This window comes from Mya arenaria, chromosome 10 (assembly GCF_026914265.1).
Source record: "Mya arenaria isolate MELC-2E11 chromosome 10, ASM2691426v1".
Lineage (NCBI taxonomy): Eukaryota > Metazoa > Mollusca > Bivalvia > Myida > Myidae > Mya > Mya arenaria.
In genome coordinates this window covers 21645585-21670898 of record NC_069131.1, presented here as the reverse complement: position 1 = coordinate 21670898, position 25314 = coordinate 21645585, and the positions used below count along the sequence as shown (strand labels likewise).

The window sequence follows — 25314 nt, the reverse complement described above, 5'->3', positions numbered from 1 at the left end:
GACTTTGAATTTTGACCCGATGAAACCAAATATCAACATGGGTCATCTACTGGACAGGCCCAAAGTCCAGGAATTATGGAGTTGGCTTCAAGGTCACTGTGACCTTGACCTTTGACCTGATGACCCCCAAAATCAATAGGGTGTCATCTACTGTCAGACTGAACCTCCAAGTCAAGATTGAGGGACATAGGTGCAGGCATTGTCAAATTACCAATCGGACAACCTTTTATCATTCAAGGTCACTGTGACCTTGACCTTTGATCCGATGACCCATTAAATCAATAGGGTCATCTACTGGTCAGGCCCAGCCCCCATGTCAAGTTTGATGGCCATAGGTCTAGGCATTGTTGATTAATCACTCGAACAAGCTTTAAAATCATTTTACCATTTAAGGTCACTGTGACCTTGACATTTGACCCGATTGCCCAGGGGTCATCTACTGGTCAGGCCCTATCTTCATGTGAAGTTTGATGATCATACATCCAGGAACTGTTGAGTTATCACTCGGACAATCTTTGGTCAACCGACGGACCGACCGACCAACAGACCTACCGACTGACCGACATGTGCAAAGCAATATACCCCTCTTCTTCGAAGGGGGAATAATAATAATAATAATAATAATAATAATAATAATTATAATTAAAAAAAATCAAATAATAATAATTTTAATAATAATAATAATAATAATAATAATAATAATAATAATAATAGTAATAATAATTATTATAATAATAATAATAAAAATAATTCAAATAATAATAATTTAAATAATAATAATAAGATAACCCTTAATCACAGTATCATCCTCTTAATACCTTCATTATAATTATCAACATCACAACAAGAATCCTCACCGGAATGTCAATCGTCTTCCTCATCCTCATCACTCGTTCTAAACACACGGTGGCCGAATATAACAGACACTTTCTTCAGCAGTCCGGATGTGGAAAGATCTCCACTGGAATACGAATCCCAGCCACTTAAAAGACAAGATTGCATGGAGTGCTTTGATTTCGGCTTGATCCCCCTGATGGTCAGCTTCGTCACGAGGAGGATTAAATCTTCGACGTCTCTGACCTTGCGGTGGAGGATCTGTAGAAGAAACGCAACAACCGTCTTAATATTGAGTAATAAATGCCACCTTGAAAAGGATAAAATACAATTATACATAGACCGCGAGCTCTGTACTGGTAAAATGCTTTCCGGGCTTGCTCAAATTCTGGTTTTTATATGTTAATGCCAAATGTAATGCCAAGCAGTAGCTTATAAATTGTTCATACAAAAAAACTAATTTCGATGACTAGTGAATCATTAGTTTATATAAAGACCCGTTAATATAGTGTGACTAATTGGATTGTCTCTGTAGTTTAATATTGCTAGGAAACAGTTCTTCATTTAATATAGGATAAAATGACATCAATGAAGATTGGCCAAAGTACCATCAACACCATAGTTGATTCAGACAGCTTGACCTTACATGCACCGTTCCTCGAGTGTCGAGCACGGGGAGACAAGCCAATGTTGAACAAGGAACTGTAGTAGTAAAAGCACTGCCATTGGCGATTTGTACCCCCCTTATGTTGTTGAATGTTAGCCTAATATGTTCCGTTGGAGTTAAGGGCTGAATCTAACCTTTTCGTTGAAGGCGTGTGTCCCCCTGTCTTTGGTATATTGGGTGGCAAGTCCAAGACTCTAAAGGTTAAGAGAAAACATTTCATTTTTTTTTATACATTTAAGGCATTTTATTGTTTATTCTTTGTTTAACGAACCGCCATAATTGAATATGTTCGTAGGAGGAGGAAATAAAATAAAATATAAAAATCTTGTTTCATTTTTTGGCAGGAAATAAAACATTTGTTAATAAGATACTTATAAAAATTTAATACTTTAATACTTCAAACACCAAACAGGGTTTAATCTTACCACCAGTGCTATATAAACACTAGTTATCTTCCAACCACTGAGCAATTACTGCCTGAATGGTGTTCAAATCATTTAATCTTACCAGCAGTTCGATATAGATCACTATTTATAAGTTTTATCTAAATTATCACACCATAGTAAATACTGACTAGGTACTGTTCACCATATTGACATAAGTTTTATATTAAACACTGAAGTTTCATTTGAATAATCACATGGCTACTGGTAATACTGACTAGAAACTATTCACAAACTTAACATAAACTTTAAATTTAACAATGAAGTTTCATATGAATTATCACATGACTGCTTGTAATGACTAGATACTGTTCACAATCTTAACACAAGTTAGCTCAATTGATTTGGTCCCAAAATGGCTTTCAAACACCATTTCAGACCAAACAATGAGTCTGAATCCTGTTTTTAGATGGCCATGCTAGTACTCCAGTGGTTGTGGGTTAAAATCCCAAAGCACGGCACACTTTTCTTCTTAGGTTTATACACAGCAAGAGAAAGGAAAAACTATTTTGAACTTATTATGTGCAGAGTTTTTGTTATGGCACAAACACGGAATATAATAAGTTCGTGGCACCAGCACAAATAAAAACATTTAGTTAGAGTAAATAATGACTGAATAATACCCTTCAGGACATACCCAATCAAATTTCGTTGTCGGGGACATCATTATATCAAATGAATTGAGAGTCTTTGTAGGTGGCACGTTTTCTTCCTCTGTTTTTGACAGAAGCTTTATGACAATGAATTTGACCCCGAATTGTATCAACATGGAGCCCGGCATGTGATTCGGTATGACGATCTCCCTTCATGTGAACTTGCATTTCCAGCCGTTCGATATCTACATGTATAGATTCTTTACGAGTGTATTAGAGGGAATGCTTGTATTAACAGCAGTATCATTTTCATTTATTTTAACAATGAATTTACTGTTTTGCTGTCCGAGAAATAGCTTAACTGTAACCAGTCCGCCATGTTTCTTCGATCGCTGTTGTCCAATCAAACTTTGGATACAAATATCAGCGCTTACCATTGGATGACTTAAAGACAACTGGCTAAAGATCCAATGAAAATTTATGTGGAAAGAGTTTGCCCCAACGTTTTATTTTAATCGACAGGTAAAATTGTGACCGGAGGGATAAAAAAAGTTTGGGATTTCTAATTTTATTTTATTTTCTGAAATTTATTTGTTTACTGAACAATAAAAAAAAACAGTGGCCTAACTATGATGAATTATTGTAAAAACACTGTGATGAACTTGAGCTTCATATATCATGTACCTGCACCGAAACAGCCTGACCCAATTGGACGTGCAGCCGTTGAGCTTGATTGCGGATAAAAGTTGCTTTGCTGCCCTCTTCAGTCCCCTCTTCTAGTCTAGTACCATTCCATCGACTGGGCATTGATCAACGATTGCGTTCTTGTTGGACTGAAAAAACACACAACATTATTATTAAGTGTTTGTTGATGGCTTTAAGCCGGTGATAGTGGGCTAATGAAAAACATGACCGCCTCTATTCCAAGAGGGATTCTTTCTCATGACCTCTGAAAATGGACACAAGAACTGGTAAGGAAACATTGAGCTAAAATACATAATTAAAGACTATAAAACAGGCATGATAATGTGTAAACCTCAAAGACTGCAATGTAATTACGTGACATGCGTTCCGTAATGAAATTGTTATGATATCAATTGAATCTGCTTACCGCAGATGCGCAAGTACCAAAGTATGAATGTGAAGGAGGGGGTGTAACTTTGCATTTCTGTTTTCTCTTTCGTCCCTTCGCTCCTTTGACTTTGTACCTTAGTGTTTTTGCCGTTATCCTTTCACTTCTTTGCTCCTTTGCGTGACGGTTACACACGATGGCCCTAACAGAACACGTAAATATTACTAATAGCTTTGTTGTGTTTTCTTGTTTCGGCTAAACCATTAGCCAGTTTGTGTTATATTTAAACAGTTCAGGAACACACAGACAAATTATTAAACGTCAATTATAATCAATATATTCGCAGTGAAAGAATAACCTAACTTAAGCAAGAATTATCTGTATGCGTGAAAGTTCTTAATGCACGTATAAATCATGGCTTGAAAACATTGACCCTTAACATTTATTTAGCACAAAACTGTGTTGTGATTGATTCCATACCGATCAAAATATTAAAGTAGCAACAACAAGTATATGAAGATATTTAAATGCAAATTCGCAAGAGTGTGGTCTTGAGGTCTGGGAGGAAATCTACCGGTACTTGTCTGGCTTGATGACTACAAACTCATATTATCACCCTAGTGCAATAACTCAGTAACTGCGTATAGACAAAGAAGCATTTAGAGAGTTTATGCATTCAGGTGACAATATGCACCAAGGCCGTGAATCATACCCGTGAAAACTTGGTGTGAAGCGAGTGTTCTCATCTTGTTGTTAATATGACAATATCTGGGCATTGCAACATCAACATCATGGTCAGCAATATTAAATTACAGTTGAACCCGGTTGGCCGGAATGCTTATCTTGAATATAAGGAAACAGTCCTTTACATCCAGTTCGAGCCAACGAGGATTTCAAGCCAATGAGGAATTCATGCCATCGATGTTCGCCTGTATTGTAAAGCGCTTGCGCCAACAAAAGGCGGAGGGCTGAAGAAGCTAAAGTACGAAGAAGCGAAGACACAAATGCGAAGCCAGGGGAAGAGAAGAAGAAACTTCGCACCTTTGTCTTTGCATTCGAATTGTGTAAGTATATTTTGTGACAATTTAAAATTAAACAATTTACAAGAATGTTTTGTTTACCTCAATGGCCTGTCAACATCAATCTCATAGTATCCTTTGCGGTAGACGGGGCCTGTATTGCCATCAGTGTGCCATTACCGTAATGCAGCCTTACAACCCATTCTTCATGGTTGCCGTCTCGTTCTGTGTATGGATGATCTGATAATGAGAAAATACACCAACGTTATGTTTCGACTGCTATAAATTAAGGATTACATGTAAAGTCCATAAAAAATATACATAAATATATAAATAATTGTATTTATATAACAGTTATGTAGCATTTATCCCCTCCACGCTAGAACTGGTCGCCAAATTTCGAGTATTTATTATACAGGTAGATAACAATAGAGGGCCTCTCTACTTACAACAACTCTCGGTATAATCATCAGTCCAGCCAAGTGCTACCATATAATTGGTATGAATTTGTCATAGTCCGACAATCAATTTTTGCATCATTCGTTTAAGAATGTTCCATTTCCATTGATAAAACCTGAACAAAGACTAATTGCATCGACTGATAAATTTAATTATCCTTTTCCAAGATTGAAAGGTGACTAGGTCCTTCAGACATAAATATTAAAAGGAAGTGTATTATTTATAAGAATTAATATTCGTGTTACCTTACCTCATTATTTCTGTAGCTGGCCTATTATTCACTGATAGCATGATGACTTGAATACATCATGATTATTTGCTGTTTCACTGAGAAGTTTGCCTTTTGCAACAAAACGGAGTGTTATCAACACCTGAAATAATTCAACCTAATATTTTTTTGATATTTTCAGAGACAAAATATTGTTAATAATGTGCCATGTTATTATTTTTTATGGTTCAGTGTAACGCAAATTACACAGTGACACTTCATATTTTAATAACAATTTTCTTACATAAAATGGTAAAGTAATAAATAAAAAAATTCTGGGTTTAATAGAGCTTTAAAATGTTTATATGTGTCACATCGTTGAGTGTTTCGAACATTTTGATTGTCTTTTACATGAGCAATCAATCAACCATTGTTCAAGCACAGTAAAATATCATTAACATTTCCAACTGCTTCACTTGACGGTTTTACCTAGATCTATAGAGTTTTGGTTTTATTTGGTGTATCAGATCCAGGTACAATGTTATGAATTATTTACAGATGCCCCAAATCTATTCAGTCCCAATGTCAAATGCCAAGACCAGTATAATTTAGGAGTGGAATACGAGCCCCTGATGTTTTCATACACTGATGTAACATACCGGGATGCTATTAAAAGACAAGTGTTTGTATGATCGCACTGGATCTGACTGTTTCTGAATACACGTCTTTCTATCATATTCTGATAGTCATGCTGTTATTTCAACAAAATTTTAAAATAGTATTTAATTGTTAATGTAACTCAATAGCTGTGACCGCGCTGTACGCCCTGATATTTTCCAAAAATATCTTTATTATACACTAGTGGATTAAGAGGTGGGGGGGCACCTGTGCGCCCCCTCTTTAATCTTCCAAGCTTACTTAATATTTCAACATGGAAGAAAAAGTAATAAAATATGCATCAAATGAACCGTTTCTGACTACAAATTGTTAAAAGTTCTAAAGGGAGTAATTGTAAACCCCCATGCAAATAGTTTATGCCATATGCTTTCGGTTCTGAAGAGGGACGAATGTCAATAAGTTGCAGCCGTAAGTGTTATGGGTAATGCCCCCTCTAATGTCATTTCCTGGTACCGCCCCTGTTATATTTAGACTACTGTAATATCAGAGATTTGATCCATGTGAACGCCTTGCTTTGTAGAAAGGAAGATAACTGATTAATACATATATCAAAAATAATTAGTCTTGTTATGCCCCCTTATAATGTGTCATGTATATATAGTTATATACCTACCCTCTTTAACACTGATGAAGGCTGAAGCCATCTGAAATATACACGTCCGAAGATACGCTATTACGTATGTAGTTAATACCTCAGAGATACCTTAGTACGAACACGTCTTAACCTGAATGTGTTGATGTGTAGGTCAACAAAATGTAACAGTGGTGATAAATGAGAAAAGAAAGTCCAGCTTTACAGAAAAAAAACGACAAACGGTAGCGTCAACCGCGCATGTGCAAAGCCAATTATTGCGCAATCGGTGTTTTCGCTAAAACCTGACCCGGAAATTTAGCATATTTTATACGCCAAGAAAAGAAAGGTTAACCAAATGAAATATTAGCATAAATGGGTGGGATTAAGTCCAAATATGGCGTATATGACCTACATATTATAAACATGCTGATTTTTAGTAGGGAGAATAAGGTTTGAAAACTAAACAAATCGCGATTTTGTTGAAAACGGCCATATACGTGGATCTTTCTGTGGTTTTAATGAAGTTTGATCATTATTCTAAATAAAATGGGAAACATTTACACCGTATTTAACCGTAATATATGTGAATTTAGGTTATTTTCAATATTGGTGCGCGACCGCGAGGGGAGTTAAGAATGGATAAAATTACCTCCCCTGCCAATCGAGCACTTGCTAATGTGGACGTTTCCGGAACGATTACAAACAAAAATTAATGCGTATTACTTCGTAATTGCAACAGCGATTTGTATCTGGTAGATGACAATATTGCCGTTTGGTGCAGGTTGGTTATATTGAGTTATTGCATGTATGCATTTATTGAATCTTATTTGTTTGTCTGATAAATTGATGCATTTTTGTGATATCCTTTTCGTACTCAAAATCGTTCGTACTTTTCATACATTTTTTTTTGCAATCGATGTTAAATATATAATCTAAAAAAAGCAAAACTAATTTTAGGCAAGGGTTTCTTTTCATTTATCATGCACAAATATTGGTTCCAGTGTCAAACCTGAAAGTAATGTGTATAACTGAGTTAAGAAATGGTTTTGTTTAAAAAATAAGTGCATTTGTATTCAATTCATTTTCAGAAGAAACTTATGTCAGGATTACAAACAAGGTGATTTGCAGCTTGTGGTAGAATAATTGTGCTATTTATAAAAGATCAGCTTAAGCAGTATTTAAAGTTCAATGAAGATTATTTGAGCTTTTCAGATATTGACATAGAAACTGGTGTTGGCATAATCCACATTATTTACATGTAAGACACATTTAACAGTGCACATGTTCCAGTTGAAATCCTCTGTGTCTGGGGGAGAGTGTTAACTTTCCATTAACATTTATTATTTTCAGGTGCCAGTTTAACACTCTCATCTCATCCCTCATCAATCATGTTTCATTGTTAAGTTAATACTATTAAAAGGCACTCATGTTTCATTGTTAAGTTAATACTAAAAGCATTCATGTTTCATTGTTAAGTTAATACTAAAAGCATTCATGTTTCATTGTTAAGTTAATACTAAAAGCATGTAGCATGTTGTTAAGTTTAGATGCTTTATAATGTTAACAAATGTTGCTTGCCTAGAACAGTAGATTAGTTTCCGAGTTTTAGTTAAGAAAAGTTAATTATTTTTGAATAAAACATAAGGCCGTTTTTTACATACTAAATGACAAATATCACATTCCATTCTTTGGTTCTAAAGCTAATGATGCTTGCTATTTCGGTTTATTTTCTGTAGATAATGTAAAATAATAACACATGCTAACAACTCATCAGTTTATGTTCAGAATTATATTAACAGTTGGTTTATGGGGTAACTTCATAGCTTCTAACCTGACATTATATCATTCTTGCAGCGCATTATCATTTCATAATTGAGAAACTAACCTGTTTAATATGTATTTTTATGAAACTAATGTAAAATATAATGTGATGAACATTTTTTCACATATAAATGTCTTATATGTATGTTTTGCCTATTTTCAGGTATTTCTGTATTGGCGCGGCGCACTTTGATTCATCTTAGCAGCATACTAAGAAGTTGCCTGGTCCAATACAAGATACAGGATAGGTCAGTTTAATATGTATTTATATATTTCCCGCGCTTTTGAGAACATGCGTTACAAAATATTTATTTTTTCATCACATTTAAAACGTTTGCAATTTATGACACACAATATTTTCCAGACGACAAAAAAGATTTTCCAGTCGATGAGCTTTTTTTCCGTTTGGAGATGCATATAATTTTGATAGAGACGTGTCAACAATCGGCTGTATAAAGCGATCACGTGACTTACCATGGTCACGTGATTAAAGCATTCTATATAACCACCTGTAAACCCCATATCGTGAGTTTTATTTCGGCGTAAAAATACACACGATAGTTCGGAAAAAAATGTCAAAACACTAAAATTCCTTATGGACGCGTAAGTTGTTTAAAGTTGTTTAAAGTATAACGATGTATCGACTTTGAAATTTGAAAGGAATATGGGATGTTTTCCGTGTTTTAATTTTGTTTTTTTACTCATTTTGTCACTTTCTTTGAACTTACCTTCATGCTCGTTTGTCGGTAAATGTGTGAAAAATATCAATTCATCAATTTAAAGCTATCATTCATAAGACCAAACAAATCCATATGAAAACAATGAATTTGTATACAAGAACCCTCCCCCACTCGTTAAGCACAACAATAGGCCGATAGATTAATTATCGGGTGATTGACGATGACCTCGACGACACACGTACCAATTAACGGATTAGTGTCAACATGTCCTGTGTTTTACGACCAGTGTCCCGGACAGGCAAAATAGCTGACTTACATTGGTAAAATAGGATAATCGATTCCGATTCAGAGATTTTTTTTTTTCGTTTTTTTTTTATGACTTCCGAGACAAACATGCACCCTCCGTGACTCTGTGACAGAGATACGATTTCCGGGACAATCCCGGACGTCCGGGACGTTATCACATGTATGTAAACGTAATGTAAAATATAATGTGATAAACATTTTTCCCCATATTAATGTCTTATATGTATGTTTTCAGGTATTTCTGTCTTGGCGCGGCGCACTTCGATTCATCTTAGCAGCATACTAAGAAGTTGCTTGGTCCAATACAAGATACAGGATAGGTCAGTGATGGTTATAGAAGCAGTCAGGAGTGAATTGTGCACTGGAAAAACATTCTTGAGTGGAATAAAAAACTTGGGTCAGCTTTTTGTGAAAAGTGAAAAAAGTGACTTTCCGAATGTTGATTTTTTGCATAATCTGGAGTTGTTAAATTCTATGTGCTTTGACATAACATATTAAAAGTATACATTTTTGTTATAAGTATGGTTATATCTATCTGAAACAGTAAGGTTTAAGCTGGATTTGATTTTTTTCAAAAATCACTGATTGTTGCTACAAACGGTTCTCCACAAGATTAGTCAAACAGAGTACTCTCCCTTTATGTTGGTTACGAACAACCATTAACATGATTGTGATGGTTAATATCGTGAAGGATATATATATACACTGCCTTAGAAATCTATATACATGTTTCGCATACCCATGATCACATACCTTAATAGGGGGAGAATGACATCGCCGCACGTTAATGTTGTCAGGAAAATATCGGTTTCACTGGCAGAAATTAATCCAGTGCAAATATCACGTCATGGTGGAATAACCGGAAAACAGAAAACCCGAAATCCGGAAAACACTTTAATTACTTTAATTTTCATAAGTATATATACAATAAGTGTGCGAGTGGGGAGGAGTGCGGCTGGGGTTCATACTGTTTTGAGTGTGAGGTGTGTATTTCGTGTGTGGGGGTGGCTGGGAGAGGGAGGGGAAGTCAGAGCTTTGAGAAGCTATGAAAAGGTCTCAAATACTAGTTAATTACTAGGGGATACTTTCATTTTCCCATATACAGTATTGTCTGCGATATTGTAGGGGATGCGTGGGCTAGAACTGTAATGTGTGGGAGGGGTGTATGTCGTGTGTTTGGCCTATTGGCTACGGGATTGGAAAGCGGAATGGAGGGGGAGGGGCTAGAAAATGCCCTCAAATGCTACATCTAATTAATGGAAAACACTTTTATATTCCCAATCATATGCATTATTGTGCGCAGAAGGAGTAGTTTAGGCTGGTGGCTTCTATTAGGAGGGTATGCCGTGTGTGAGGGGGTGGTTAGGCGGTTAGGCGGTTAAGAGGCCCGGGGGAGAGGGAGGGGCTACTTGAAATGCACTTAAATGCTCGAAATTACTGTATGGAAGACGGTATTCGGTGAGGGGCGGAGCTACGTCCGCTACTCAGGGCGCCATTTTGCGCCTTCGCACTCTATCACAAGTTCAATAAAAATGGCGCAAGTGAATTTTTGATGGCGAGGATGCTTTTGCGAAAGTTAATCCCTTTATAAATAATCGGGAGATAGCAACGTCGGAAAAATATGTGACAGTGAAGTCAGAGCATTTTAAATATCCAGGTAAATAAATAGATATACAATGACTCATATTTTTATACCATGAAAATTAGTGAAGCTGAGAATTTTGGGCACTACACTTCAGTACAGATAACAGTATCAGTTATCAAAGAAATCATTTAAATTACCAACAAAAACTCATACCACTACAACATCGTGCAATACATTGTGTATAATATACGGAGAATTCGTCCCAATTATGAGGACAGTATCTTAATTACCTATCTTCTGGTACAGTCTTCATTTGAAACTATTTAGATTTGATATATTTGTTTTGAGAGCATTCTGGGTGTGCGATATTTTTATATCCTTATAAATATCCAACGAGTTATTATGAGGTTGATGGGTTTTTCTTCATTTAATTCTGTCAAAACAGAAGAATCCCCTATAACATGTCTATTACTTTAGACTTCTGTTAAATGTAGTCCAAGTAATTGTACCTTGACATATTTTATTTTAGATTTTTGGAAGAATCCCGTATAATACGTCTATTATTTTAGACTACAGTTAAATAGTACCACAGCTCCCCAGATCCGGGGAATAGCAGGGACTTTGATCTTCTGTCAAGCCATTCCCAGGTAAAATTGTCGTCCTGCAGCGACAAATTGCTGGTAAAACCTGCCAAATGCCCTCGTTCTCCGGGAGGATAGCTACAATAATGAGCGATCAGGGATACTTTTTTATTATTTTGACATTTGTTATGTATCCCTGTCTCGAGTCTGCCAAAAAATCTAAAAATCTTCAAAAGGCTCGTTGACGGCTATTTAGGTGGACTACCCGGGAGGAGTGATTCAAAAATGCCGTCAAGGCTCAAAAAGAAGTCTGGATGGCATTTTAAAAGGACTTCCCGGGGACATCCTAGGTAAGGCCCATTCCTGGCTATTTTCGGCACTAGACCATAACCATCGAATTTACTCAGCACTCTGAGGCCTAGGTCTAAACACTGCCCGTCTTCCCACATAGTTCTCCCGCTATCAAAGGTCCAGGGGTATGCCGGGGAAATGGGCTGTGTTTTTACTTTCCAGGTGGCCTCGCAGGGCCGGGTGACCGCGGTGGTATTGTCTTTGCGCCAAATCTAGCGGAGATTGGGCCTTATATAGTGTCTGGGGTGCGGTGACATTTGGCCGGGGTTTTACCATCAGTTCGTCCACGCAGGGCGGAGATTTTACCCGGGGTTAGCTGGGCCGAAAGTCACTTGCTAGATAGTTAAAAAAGGCGATGCTTTGTTGTGTTTCATAAAAAAATGAAATAAGAGAAAAGTATTGGCTAAAAATAATTTTTACTTTTGTGTTTTAACTTAACAATGCAGTGTTAAATATTGTGGAGAACTTTATAGTTTATAAATGTATTTTACATTGGTATGAATCAGTCGACTTGTGGCATTTGAACACAATTAATAGCCAAATGTTAAATATAGTTCCCTATATGCTGTGGCTAGGTTTCAATTTGCTGGTGCATAACATGTTTAATTGTTTTGTTAAGAAACTGTATTAAATACTCCATATTTGGAAAGATTTCTCTGTTTACAGCATAAAATTTAAATGGTACAAATTTGTGTTGGTACATCTTCTCCTGTTACCATTTAATTTCATATGATTTGTTATGTTTTGATTTATAATAACAACTAAGTTGTATTTTCAGAAATTATCTATTCCAATTTAATGATATTTTTTTTATATTTTTATTATAATTTCCTTACAGAAGGTCCAATAGGTGGAAGAATATATTTTGAGGAACATTCCAGCCCTTTACTTCCCATTCGGTGTGATGGTGTGCCGTTCCAGTTTGTTGGTCGCCAGATACGCGAGTGTTGGAAAGATAGACACCGATCAGACAAATTAAAGTCTAGGAGAAAAATACCAAACGTTAGTAAATTTTGCCTTGATTTTGAATATGACATGATATTCATGCACTGAACACTAAGCTAATATTGAATGAAAAGAACCAGGATCTGCCTATATCCAGTTCAACAAATTGGGTAGTAAAACAAATATCTCATTCTGTCATTGCTTTATTAAAGACTTTTAAAAATGCAAGGGTACCAGTTCTTTCTATATTATTAGAAAACCGCATGAAGTAAATTTCTGACAATAACTCTTTTAATAAATAATCTGTACCCAGTGCAACAATGTGTAAGTTTTCAGTAAAATGTTAACCTGAACAAATTTTATATAATTTAACAGTTTAAGACAAAGGATTTTTCATTTTAAATCATTCATACTTCTCAGGCCTCACAGATCTAGCCCATTGTCATCCATTACAGCAATTTTTTGTCAACCATCTATAGTCATAAATGTTGACCATCTATAAAAGGTATAAATTAATGAATAATATACTTCAGCCTGAACATGGGTATTCTGATAAGAGCAGGAAGCTTGTTTACAGCACCAAGAAAATGGATTGTAGGGCCTCCATCATTATGAGGGCAGTCATACGGTTTCCTGATAACAAGGTACAAAATACTAAAAATATGGAAAGTTGTCTTTATTTATTTTATTTATAAGATTTTATATAGTTTGTTCTTGCTAGATCAGACAATAACATTGATAAACTAGAAGTCATGAATTGCTGCAAGTTGTTGGTAAGATAGTATTTATAAGCTAGATAATTTTAGTATCCACTTAACCTGGAAAAAATAAGGTAAAAATATTGACAGTGCATGGATCTGTGTTGCCACATGATTTGTTGGAAGAAAATATCAACTACATGTGTTCAGGGTTATTCTAGTAAAACATATAACCCATGGATTTAGACCCTGAAGGAGTTAATTTGCCTCTGTAGGGGCGGTATATTTTAAAAGTGCCTTTTCCCTGGGTGTTATATATAATATTTGAATAGAATAGCCCTTAGCCTGTGGATTATTATTTATTGCATTTTTTGTCAGTGAATCAAATATTCTTTTTAAGATCACCTCTACCTCTGAACATCAGAAATCCATAAAGAGGAAGTTACTTGACAACGCTCTCAAATCATCTGATCATGTCAACTGGTGTATGAGGGTGTATGTATATGTTCCGGATGAGTCTTGCCACAGCCACATCACTGGTGAGGTAGGAACTCTGTACATGGATTTCATTTTGATAAAGAAATAAAATTGTTAATTGTGTTTACAAATGAAAGCATATAAAGTTAAAGGTTCTATACGTCCCTTTTTATTTGTAATGTCAAAGAAAGAGACAATTCTTTTTTATTAATTTCATGTAGTTTGGCTCAGTGTACCAGAGACTTGACAAGACAATCATCGACAAAATATACTCCCTGGTTGGGGATGGTGTAAGGAGAGTAGATGAAATGGAAAGAGCTATAATTGGTTTCACAAAACGGCAATTTCCATCTGCTAGCCGTCTGAATGGCAGATTTTATCCAAGCCGGAAGATCATAAGAAACCACATGTATTCGGCCATGTGTGTGCGACAGTAAGTTAATACTAAAAATGTTGGTACAAAAGCTCTTAAAATGACTCCCTTATTCAAATCAATACCTGTATACACATGTTTAACAAACATAAACTTTGAGTGATAAACCCTGAACTACATACTAATTAATGCATTTATGGAAAATATTAATTACTGATATTAAGCAAGATTGTAACCATGTTTTTTGCTAAAATATAATCTGATCTACTTTTGCCTCATAAGGCAGAAAGCTTAGTTTTCTGCACCTTTTTTTCAAAGAAATCTAAGAAATATTGTTTTCGACATTTATTCATTTTTTGTATATTTAAACACATCATGAATTGTGATGAATCTTATTTGGGAGTAAGATTGCATCTTTAAGTCCAGAATTTTTGCATTGGAATGTTTATTGTTCAATGTCACTGTATCTAGGAAAAATAGCTTCTTTTGAAGAACCTAAAGTGACGGTTGCCCATTAAGGTTTAACCTCGTGTCATGATAATTGTTTTTAGATTTTCAACTGAAGACGCCATGTTGACCAGTGGAGAAGGGAACAACCGCAGGATAACTTCCATTACACTTCAGGGTATGTCAGCTGTAATCCATTTTGTTTAGGTTGTTAAAATATTAAATGATTTGAGGTAATTTTAGTTAAAATAGATTGTTAGTATAAATTTGTAAAGCAAAAATGTTCAAAACTGTCTTAAAGTAGGTTTTAGTGATATAATTTTAGTTATTGAACATTAATTGCTTAAATTGTCAATGTTGCATCATGTCATACTTCTACTATTCTAAATCCTGTTTGATAAAAAAGCGCTCAAATTTGTGTCATTGTTTATAATAATGATTTTTGGGTTTTCTTTGTTACAGTGACTGCTCTTGTTTCTAACATTTGTGTTTATATAAATCAGTCCTTTTTTGTTTAACTTTAGTCCCCAAGAAGGTTTCTCCAAGGATGACGATGAAGGAGATAATGAAGAAATTGGTGTTGAAGACTTTCTCTTCGTCCATCAATCTTCTGGGCAGAAGCGTCTTCTGGAGAAATATGGTCAGGAGATCTGTTTGTTGGATGCCACCTACAAGACCTGCAAGTTTGAAGTGCCCCTGTTTTGTGTGTGTGAACACCAACAGTGGATATGTGGTTGTAGGTTCATTCGTCCTTCCAACTGAGACCACTTACCACATTAAAAGGGGTCTTGCAGTCTTGAAGAGCTGGAATCCGACATGGAAACCGCCATACTTCATCACTGACTATGATAGAAAAGAAATGAAGGCAATTGAGGAAACATTTCCAGGTAAAATTGCACATGACATATTAGAAACTGTAGAAATTTTGTCTTGTAATTTAAATTTTGTCTTGTAATTTTTCCCAATGAATTCATGCATCATTCAAAAATAACTGAAAAAATAAAACAACAAAGAAGATTTCAAAGAACCAGTTAATTGTTTTCAACAGATGAACATGCATTACAATGAATTTTAAAATAACTCATTGGGTCACATTGGCAGTAGGATGGACTATATAAAAAAAAATATGGTAAAGATATAATAATTTCTTACCAGGATATGGTGCTGTAATAAATTATTCAAGTCAGATAACTCTTGGCCCTTGTTAGGCTTATGTTTCCTTTCAGTAATAACCTGATTAGTCAAGTGTTTTGTCTTGTTCATTGATTCAGTTAAATTTGTATAAAGGGTTCGCACAGATCTGGAAAAGGTCATGGAAAATGAGTATTGTTTGGAAAAATCATGGAATCTTGATTATTTGGATTTTATCATGGAATATTAAAAATCATCATGGAAAGTTGAAAAGTATTCTGGAATAAGTCTGTAAGTGCGTAAAAAATAAATCTGTTAAAATTTAATCTTAAGAATCCAAATTTAAACGACAAATCGTGAAATTACATCGCTACAAACTATTCTATTCCATATGGAGTGCGAATCTGCTTGGGTACGAAACGAACATTAAAAGTTTACTACTGCCCAGTTCCGTTTTTTTTTTTGGTGTGCTTTTGCGTGTTTTCGAGGTGTAAAAAATGAGTCATAGCAAAGGAATTTGTCGATACAACTCTCATTTGGACACAATTGAACAATACAAGGACTTGTTGAAGCCATTTAAGTCTGATAACCGAAAGGCGTTGTGTACCGTGTGTGACAAACTTATTGGTCTGTCAAATATGACTCATTAAAACAAAACAAAATAACAGCTCTTATTTTGCCCCAAATTAAATGTCAGTATACCAGTAAAATGTGTATATCATTGTCCTGATTTTGAGTTTCGTGTGTTTGGATGGTATCGTGGAAAACTGAGCAATATCCTGGAAAAGTCATGGAAAAATCATGGAATTCTGGTACCCAAGATCTGTATGAACCCTGTGTATACAATCAATAGATAACTCATTCATTGGCTTGTTTTTTTTAATACCTCTTTATTGCAGGTTGCTTTACGATTCTCTGTGACTTCCATCGAGAGCAATCATGGAAACGCTGGGTTGGACCTACTAATGGAGTGACTCATCCAAAGGAGGTTTTGGAGTTGTAAGTTATCTTTTTATTTTTTAACCAGTGCTGTTTTAATAAAAACGTTTTTAAAACATGTAAAGATTGATGGGTATATAAATTACTTCAAGACTGCATTGGAATTAAATTTTATGATAATTGTTAATTGATAGTCCAAAGTAAGCACAATAAAGTGAATGCTAACAAGCGCAGTAAAACTATTAAGATGGTGCACAATTTGAAATTTCATCATGCATTACCAAAGTGATTTACAAGTTTCGAACAACAGTTCATCTTCAATTTATTTAAGAATTACCATATTTCCAGAAGTATACATTGTTTCTATCAATACTTTAATTTCATAACTAACTTCTTAATGTGCAATGGTGGTATCTTTTTCAGTTTGTTTGGTATGATTCCTGTGTGTGTGTTCATTGTGTCCTGTTATTATAAGCATTGTAAGCATTATATCTTCTTTTTTTTTGCAGATTGCGTAGCATTGCCAATTCCTCTGATGAACAGAGTTTTACTGAAGCTGTTGATGCTTTGAAGGAATCCAGCCATTGGAACAAACGTCTACAAGACTGGTTTCAGACATTCTGGTTAAAAGAGAGTAAGGTAAAGATGGTCATTCAAATAAGTCTTCCTAGCAATTTCCATGGCGTGCAAAATAGTCAACATATGTATGTTTTGTTTTTGTAATAGGTATTCAACATGGCTTGAGATATTGTTAAAGCCATGGTTGTGTCTACAACTGTTAACCATTCAAGGTAAAAAAATTAAATATGGTCCTACTGACATAATTTTATTTATATTAACCACGCGCAATCCCCCTCATGTCATGTCACAGGGGTTCAGGCTTATGTTGGAGTGCTCTCATTCCATATTTGAACAGTTCTGTTAAAGAATTTGTTCTCATTTCCTATATCGGACAATCACCTAGACATATTGCTATTATGCACCTTGTTATGCTTACCATACATGGTTAAGAATAGTTATATAGTCTATGGGCCACATTTATTCAAATTATTATATTAGGATTAGAATCTTTTTTCAGAGATGGGTGCAGTACCACAGACAGTCGCTTTTAAACAAAAAAGGACATGATATTTCCCCAAGACACTGCAGATGTGGTAATTGAGGAAGAGAGGTAATTCATTAGACATGTGAATGGTTGCATACTCAGAAGAGGTAGAGTGATACTGCATTGTCCATTTATCTGTCTGCTTGACTCCGTGAAAGCCATTTATTTTCTAGTTAATATCTGAGATTGCTTTTACCTATGCTCTTCAAAGTTTTGAATTTCGAGTTTTGATTGGCTTGTATAAACTGTTACCCTTAACATCCAAGACCAATCAATTATCGAACTAAAATTATCTCATACTTTCCAATTTATTAAACTTGCAAATCAGGCACTTTTTCAAAAGATTTTTTTTTTAGGTCATTAAAGTTAGCAGAAGAGAAAGATTTGTCTGGCGTTACCCATATGGAAGAGGAGATGCCTGCTGCTACCGATAGGGACGAGGAGATGCCTGCCCCTACCCATATGGAAGAGGAGATGCCTGCCACTACCAATATGGAAGAGGAGATGCCTACCCCTACCAATATGGAACAGGAGATGCCTGCCACTACCAATATGGAACAGGAGATGCCTGCCCACATGCAGAAGGAGGATAAAGGTAGCGCACTATTACGAACATGTGTCATAATACAGTGCACTATGGTGTTTTACCTCTTTGCTGTTTTTTGGGCTTTGTTTAAACCTTTGGTATCAGACAACAATGATTAGGTTCATTTAAGTGAACAAAATTACTTAATAAAATGGGTTATTTCTTTGCCTAAAGTAGTAGTATTTGTTGTTAAATTTTCATGATATACATTTTATATTTGCAGGTACTCCAGACAAGCAATATGAACAATCCACATCTGAGCTCTGACATGGTGATATAGGTAACATAAAGAAATGGTGATTTTTGCTTTTATTTAATATATTCATATCCACAAACAGAAAAGGTAGTGGCTACTAAGCATTTACTTAACTGTGTTGATTTTTTTTTGCATATAATGCAAAATGTGGCCCTTAATATTTTACACTTAAAAATTATATATCACTAAAACATGTTGTATTACACTTAGACCTTATTTAACGGGTCTCAGCCATTGAACCTAATTAATTAATCAAGTTAACTTAAACTAATACGCATACAATGCAAATTATGGCCCTTTATTAATTGATTTATAAATTCTAATTAAAACTGTTTTCATGAACCAGTTCCTCATTTACTATTAAATCTTGTCTAGTAAGACGAGATAATCATGGATTGCTTAACAGTTTTTTTCTTACCTCAAGATTTTCTAGAGTTATGTACCATGAAATTGTATTGAATTTATACAAGCACAAAGTTGTGTAAATATAATCATGTTTGGTCCCTCTATTCTGTTTGATTCCATTCCTGTTTTTAATAGTGTTGTTATGGGATGTTGATCATATTCAGTGATAGAAGAAACACTGTTGATAACTTAAATTTAGGCTTATTTTGACTGCCTGTTTGCTTTATTTATATTAGGTAATGATTGCAGTGTATTATTATGCCCCCCTTCAAAGAAGAGGGGTATATTGCTTTGCACAGGCATGTCGGTATGTCTGTCGGTCGGTCGGTCGGTCCGTCGGTAGACCAAAGCTTGTCCGAGTGATAACTCAACAATTCCTGGACGTATGGTCATCAAACTTCACATGAAGGTTGGGCCTGACCAGTAGATGACCCCTATTGATTTTGGGGGTCATCGGGTCAAAGGTCAAGGTCACAGTGACCTTTAATGATAAAATAATTTTAAAGCTTGTCCGAGTGATAACTAAACAATACCTGCACCAATGGCCCTCAAACTTGACATGGAGGTTGGGCCTGACCAGTAGATGACCTCTATTGTTTTGGGGGTCATCAGGCCAAAGGTCAAGGTCACAGTGACCTTGATTGGTAAAAGGTTGTCCAAGTGATAACTTGACAATGCCTGCACCAATGGCCCTCAAACTTGACTTGGAGGTTGGGCCTGACCAGTAGCTGACCCCTATTGTTTTTGGGGCTCATCGGGTCAAGTTCACAGTGACCTTGAATGGTAAAAGGTTGTCCGAGTGATAACTCAACAATGCCGGCACCCATGGCCCTCATAATTGAATTGGAGGTTGGGCCTGACCAGGAGATGACCCCTATTGTTTTTGGGGGTCATCGGGCCAAAGGTCAAGGTCACAGTGACTTTGAATGGTAAAAGGTTGTCCGAGTGATAATTCGACAATACATGCACCCATGGCCCTCATAATTGAATTGGAGGTTGGGCCTGACCAGTAGAAGACCCCTATTGTTTTTGGGGGTCATCGGGCCAAAGGTCAAGGTCTCAGTCACCTTGAATGGTTAAATGTTTTCCTTGTGATAACTTGACAATGCCTGCACCCATGGCCCTCAAACTTGACTTGGAATTGGGCCTGACCAGTACATGACCCCTTTTGTTTTTGGGGGTCATCAGGCCAAAGGTCAAGGTCACAGTCACCTTGAATGGTAAAAGGTTGTCCGAGTGATAACTCGACAATGCCTGCACCCATGGCCCTCAAACTTGACTTGAAGAATTGGCCTGACCAGGAGATGACCCCTATGGTTTTTGGGGGTCATCGGGCCAAAGGTCAAGTTCACAGTGACCTGGAATGGTAAAAGGTTGTCCGAGTGATAACTCGACAATGCCTGCACCCATGGCCCTCAATCTTGACTTGGAGGTTGGGCCTGGCCAGAAGATGGTCCCTATTGATTTTAGGGGTCATTGGGCTAAAGGTCAAGGTCACAGTGACCTGGAATGGTAAAAGGTTATCCGAGTGATAACTCGACAATGCCTGCACCCATGGCCCTCAGGCTTGACTTGGAGGTTGGGCCTGGCCAGAAGATGGTCTAGGGGTCATTGAGCCAAAGGTCAAGGTCACAGTGACCTTGAATGATAAAAGGTTGTCCGAGTGATAACTCAACAATGCCTGCACCCATGGCCCTCAAACTTGACATTGAGGTTGGGCCTGACCAGTAGATGACCCATTTTGATTTTAGGGGTCAAAGGTCAAGGTCACAGTGACTTTGAAAGCGACCTCGACAATTCCTGGACCTATGGTCATCAAACTTGACATGAAGGTTGGGCCTGCCCATTAGATGACCCCTATCGACTTTGGGGGTCATCAGGCCAAGGTCAATGTCACAGTAACCTTTAACGCAAAAAAGTTTACAAATCTTCTCCCACTGATATCTCAACAATGCCTGAACCTATGATCATTAAACTTGACATGGATGTTAAGCCTGACCAGTAGATCACCCTTATTGATTTTAGGATTCATAGAGCCAAAGATCAAGGTCACAGTGATCTTGAATGGTAAAAGGTTGTCAGAGTGATAACTCAACAATGCCTGAACCCATGGCCTTCAAACTTGACTTGGAGTTGCATCTGACTTGTAGATGACCCCTTATGATTTAAGGGGTCAAAGGTCAAGGTCACAGTGACCTTGAACGAAAAAAACTTGTCTGTGTGATAACTTGACAATGCCTGCACCCATGGCCCTCGAACTTGACATTTAGGTTTCTGGTGACCAGCTGATGACTCTGGATTTTGAGTTCAAAGGTCATGGTCATAACACACTCTATCCTCACACTTTAATGGTCATAATCTGAAAACTGCCTTAATGGCAACAAATCAGCTGTCATTTCGGTCCATGCATATTTCATTCAATTGTCCATATAATCCTGACAACATGGCGCTCATGGGGGGCATAATGTTTGACAAACATCTCTTGTCCTTCAAAACGTGTTCAATTTTTAAGATAACAGTGATTTATTTAAAGACATTTGTGAAATTTCAATATGCAATGTTGACACATGGATGATTTCTTTTTTTAGTGCTGAGAACAATTCTTCATCAACCAATAGATGACACCCGTGTGATGAACATTGGGCCTTATGTTCTCACCAGAAGGAGCTTTGAATTCCTTAAAAGCACGTTGTCAGATGAAGCAAGCTTTGCGATCACATTTCAATGGTATTATTATGCATGCTTGAAGTGTAACACAAGTTGGCTTGATGGATATGTCACCATTGGCCTGATGGATATGTCACCATTGGCCTGATGGATATGTCACCATTGGTCTGGTGGATATGTCACCATTGGCCTGATGGTTATGTCACCATTGGTCGGGTGGATATGTCACCATTGGTCGGGTGGATATGTCACCATTGGCCTGATGGATATGTCACCATTGGTCGGATGGATTTGTCACCATTGGTCGAGTGGATATGTCACCATTGGTCGGGTGGATATGTCACCATTGGCCTGATCAAAATGTCACCATTGGTCTGATCAAAATGTCACCATAGACCTGATCGATATGTCACTATTGGCCTGATCAATATGTCACCATTGGCCTGAATGGATTGTCAATATTGCTTTGGTCATTGTGCAACAAAGTCTATAGGAAAGTCGTGAGTCAGTTATCATTTTCTATAGTAAGTTTTGTGTTTCAACTATGTCACCTTAAGGTTTGACGTAGTTCTTTCATCTGTAGTAAGTCCTTTACAAATTATGTTTCCAGCTGATTGATGCCTGCTTACATATCGCCACAGCAGGAAGAAAGGTCCTCCACCTGGACTGTATAAATGCAACTGCCATTTTAGAGGTTGTCTTGAAAGGACTGGTTACTTGAGAGAAGTAAGTTGCCAGATTTATTTGTGACTGTTAAAAGTATATAAAAGTTAACATTTGATGTTATTGTTATTACAATCAAAATGTTTTAAAGAACATGTTAATAAATCTATCAGGATGTAAATTATTTGTAAGTTGTATGATTCAACTAATAGGCTTTAGGATTAATTCTTATATTTTGCAGGTAAACTTCAACCAATATGAATCAGTCATTGGTGCAGTGAATGAGAACAACTGTCACTGGATTCTGGTGGTGAGTTATTCTAGTTGATGGCACACACAAAACCATTTATTCAATCATCTATTCATCTGTTGCACTATCGACTTTTGGATTGGGTTGACCTTATAATCCCTTCAAGTGAGGATATAAATTAACTTTATTGATATTTTTTGCGGTGTTTACATAATTGTGTATTCTTTTGAACTTGTAGCTGTTAAAATTAAGTCACACTCAAACACCACTGAGTGTTGATAAGGGTTATTTATATTAGTGCGCATTCCAATCATTCATGCAGCCATATTTGCATGTAAGATCTGCTATTAGGAGCATTGCTGTACTGACAAATTCAGACCTAAGTTCAATTATTTTCTTTCCCCTCCTATAGCCTGATCCAAATACAGCATTGCCTAAAAATAAGGGTATTGTGCGAAAAGTATAAAAATGTTAATAAGTTCATTGAAAGATGCACTGTTACTCACAAATAAGATTAACCACAATTAATAATATTGATTTAATATTCCAAAAAGGGGTGATTAAATGCCAAAATCAATTGTTCTTTTGAAAGATACCGAGCTTAATTTGAAAGAAATGAGCATAAAACACGGTATTTCTACCTAATAAGACGATAGTAGAACACAGTTTATCTTTTAGCATTCACCAATCATTTAATATTTTTGCGCTTTCTGCTCTTCAATACCCTGTAACAATCTTGTTATCAGTAATTAATATTTTCCATAAATGTATTATTTAGTAAGTTGTTAAAGTAAGTTGTTTAAATTTAAGTTGGACCTCATAATAGTATTCCTTAATCATTTTTGTCTACTTATTTTACTGAAAGGTGGACAACATACTGTGTTTCTCATTATTCTTTTTACTTATTCTTTTTTTTATTCCACCAAATTTTGTTCTTAGAAGAAAACACAACGACTTAATGTAGATACCAATACACAAATTATAGCTCTAAGGTACTTAATTGAAAGCTGTCTTCTTCTTCCTCTTCTTTATGCTTGTTAATTGTTTATAATCATAATTTGAATGATAGAAATCAGCATTCAAAGTTGCCACTTCTAAAACAGCCTTTCTAGTTTTCTAGTAATTCTTGCTTAATTTTGTTGTGTTTTAGTACTACTATTTTTTCTTGAATGCCGGTTTTTTTAATTACCTTGTTTTGTAAGATGATCTGCTTGGATGGTTTAAGTTTCAATTTGTTTGTAGCTTCATATACTTAATTAATCAAACACTTTAGATTTTGTCGTTTCTATCTTGTTTACATGTTAACATTTCTGTTTGTAATGACTCACAAGATAATAAAGCCAAGAGAGAGGTGTATTATATACATTAACCCATTGGGAGACCTGCAAAAGTCAAAAACCCTCTACCTACAAAAATGGTAGTAAGTGAACCAAGTGGTAACTTATCAAGTGTTGCATACTGTTCGAGAGTTTGAATGCAAATATTTTTTACTATTTCGGGCATTTATTGTGCATTGTGCATTTTAACATTGTTTGCTACTTTAAGATTGAAGTTAATGTCATCTCATTTGTATGGCATGTTTCAGTTACTGCTTTTACTTCCCTCCTCCCCAACCCCCCTGTTGAATGCGCTAATTCAGTATTCATATTACATTTAATTGCTTTGTCTTCACTTTTAAAACTATTTCTCGAATGCTCTTATTTACTGGTCATACCACATTTCATTACTATTCTTTTGTGCTTTCATACTGTTCATTTCTAAGTTCATGTAATGCAGTGTCAGTAGTTGTCAAATGAGACTTAAATTGTTTCTGCACCTTTTACCATAAGATTATATCATTTCAAGTAACCAACTATTACAATCACATCCTCCTTTGAAGAATAACAACAAAAATAGTTTCCTATAATATCTGAGTTTGAATTTTTTAGTGCCTTCATGAATGAGAGGTACAAGCACGGGATAGAGACATCTCCTCAACACTGGAACATCAACTTCCTTCCTCATGCAAAACAGAGGGATGGAACATCATGCGGTGCCTATGTTATACAGGTATTTATACTGACCTTTAATTAAAAAAAATATTACAAAAGGCGACATAGAAGTTAGTAGAAGCCTAGAAGGTGAATTGTTGTAGCATTACTATACACAAGTTGGATAATTTCAGGACATGCAGAAAAAGGGGCATGTTTACTGAAATTATTGCATTATTGTTCACAAATGGGAGTTACATTCAGAAATACCTAGTCAGGGTTGCTGGGTAATGCAATCCTTGTTAATACTATAAATGTGTACATGTATATGATTTTTTTATGTCAATACCCTTGGGTGTTTATGTTAAGTAAAAGGCTGGTACATAAAGGTACAATATGAAGCTGCGCTCTTGCTGACTGTTTTGACAACTTTACTATATGAGGTCTTTGAATAAGCCAATTTTTGCATAAATCTGTGGAAACCATTTAAGAGTTCATACCCTGCAAAAAAAGATCAGATCACAGTTTTAC

General features: G+C 36.0%; 1 protein-coding gene and 1 long non-coding RNA gene across 3 annotated transcripts; one reads left to right on the top strand and one right to left on the bottom strand.

Moving 5' to 3' along the window:
• Nucleotides 1–855: 855 nt before the first annotated feature.
• Nucleotides 856–6791, bottom strand: LOC128205553 (uncharacterized). The gene is made up of 7 exons (XR_008256274.1): nucleotides 6587–6791; nucleotides 5338–5458; nucleotides 4731–4868; nucleotides 3649–3811; nucleotides 3222–3370; nucleotides 1636–1695; nucleotides 856–1095 (listed from the first exon to the last, which is right to left on the bottom strand). It is a non-coding gene; the product is annotated as an uncharacterized LOC128205553 (long non-coding RNA).
• Nucleotides 6792–7224: 433 nt separating this feature from the next.
• Nucleotides 7225–22604, top strand: LOC128205552 (uncharacterized). Of its 2 annotated transcripts, XM_052907285.1 has the most exons (17): nucleotides 7225–7328; nucleotides 7636–7664; nucleotides 8532–8616; nucleotides 9590–9674; nucleotides 12710–12873; nucleotides 13350–13460; nucleotides 13915–14058; nucleotides 14213–14424; nucleotides 14916–14989; nucleotides 15336–15698; nucleotides 16842–16941; nucleotides 17391–17520; nucleotides 17960–18052; nucleotides 18343–18581; nucleotides 18796–18852; nucleotides 21822–21960; nucleotides 22511–22604. In XM_052907285.1, exons 6-13 carry the CDS (start codon nucleotides 13404–13406, stop codon nucleotides 18041–18043), a joined length of 1164 nt encoding a protein of 387 aa, XP_052763245.1. In that variant the 5' UTR covers nucleotides 7225–7328; nucleotides 7636–7664; nucleotides 8532–8616; nucleotides 9590–9674; nucleotides 12710–12873; nucleotides 13350–13403; the 3' UTR covers nucleotides 18044–18052; nucleotides 18343–18581; nucleotides 18796–18852; nucleotides 21822–21960; nucleotides 22511–22604. The 2 variants fall into 2 exon arrangements, with proteins under 2 accessions (XP_052763245.1, XP_052763244.1); XM_052907284.1 differs by lacking the exon at nucleotides 7636–7664 and having other exon boundaries at nucleotides 7227–7328.
• Nucleotides 22605–25314: the final 2710 nt, after the last annotated feature.

Coding starts and splice junctions, on each gene's coding strand:
- LOC128205552 (XM_052907285.1), top strand. CDS start 13,404: ATGGATTGTAGGGCCTCCATCATTATGAGGGCAGTCATACGGTTTCCT. Junction 15,699..16,841: donor AATTGAGGAAACATTTCCAG/GTAAAATTGCAC, acceptor TCTTTATTGCAG/GTTGCTTTACGATTCTCTGT. Junction 16,942..17,390: donor CCAAAGGAGGTTTTGGAGTT/GTAAGTTATCTT, acceptor TTTTTTTTGCAG/ATTGCGTAGCATTGCCAATT.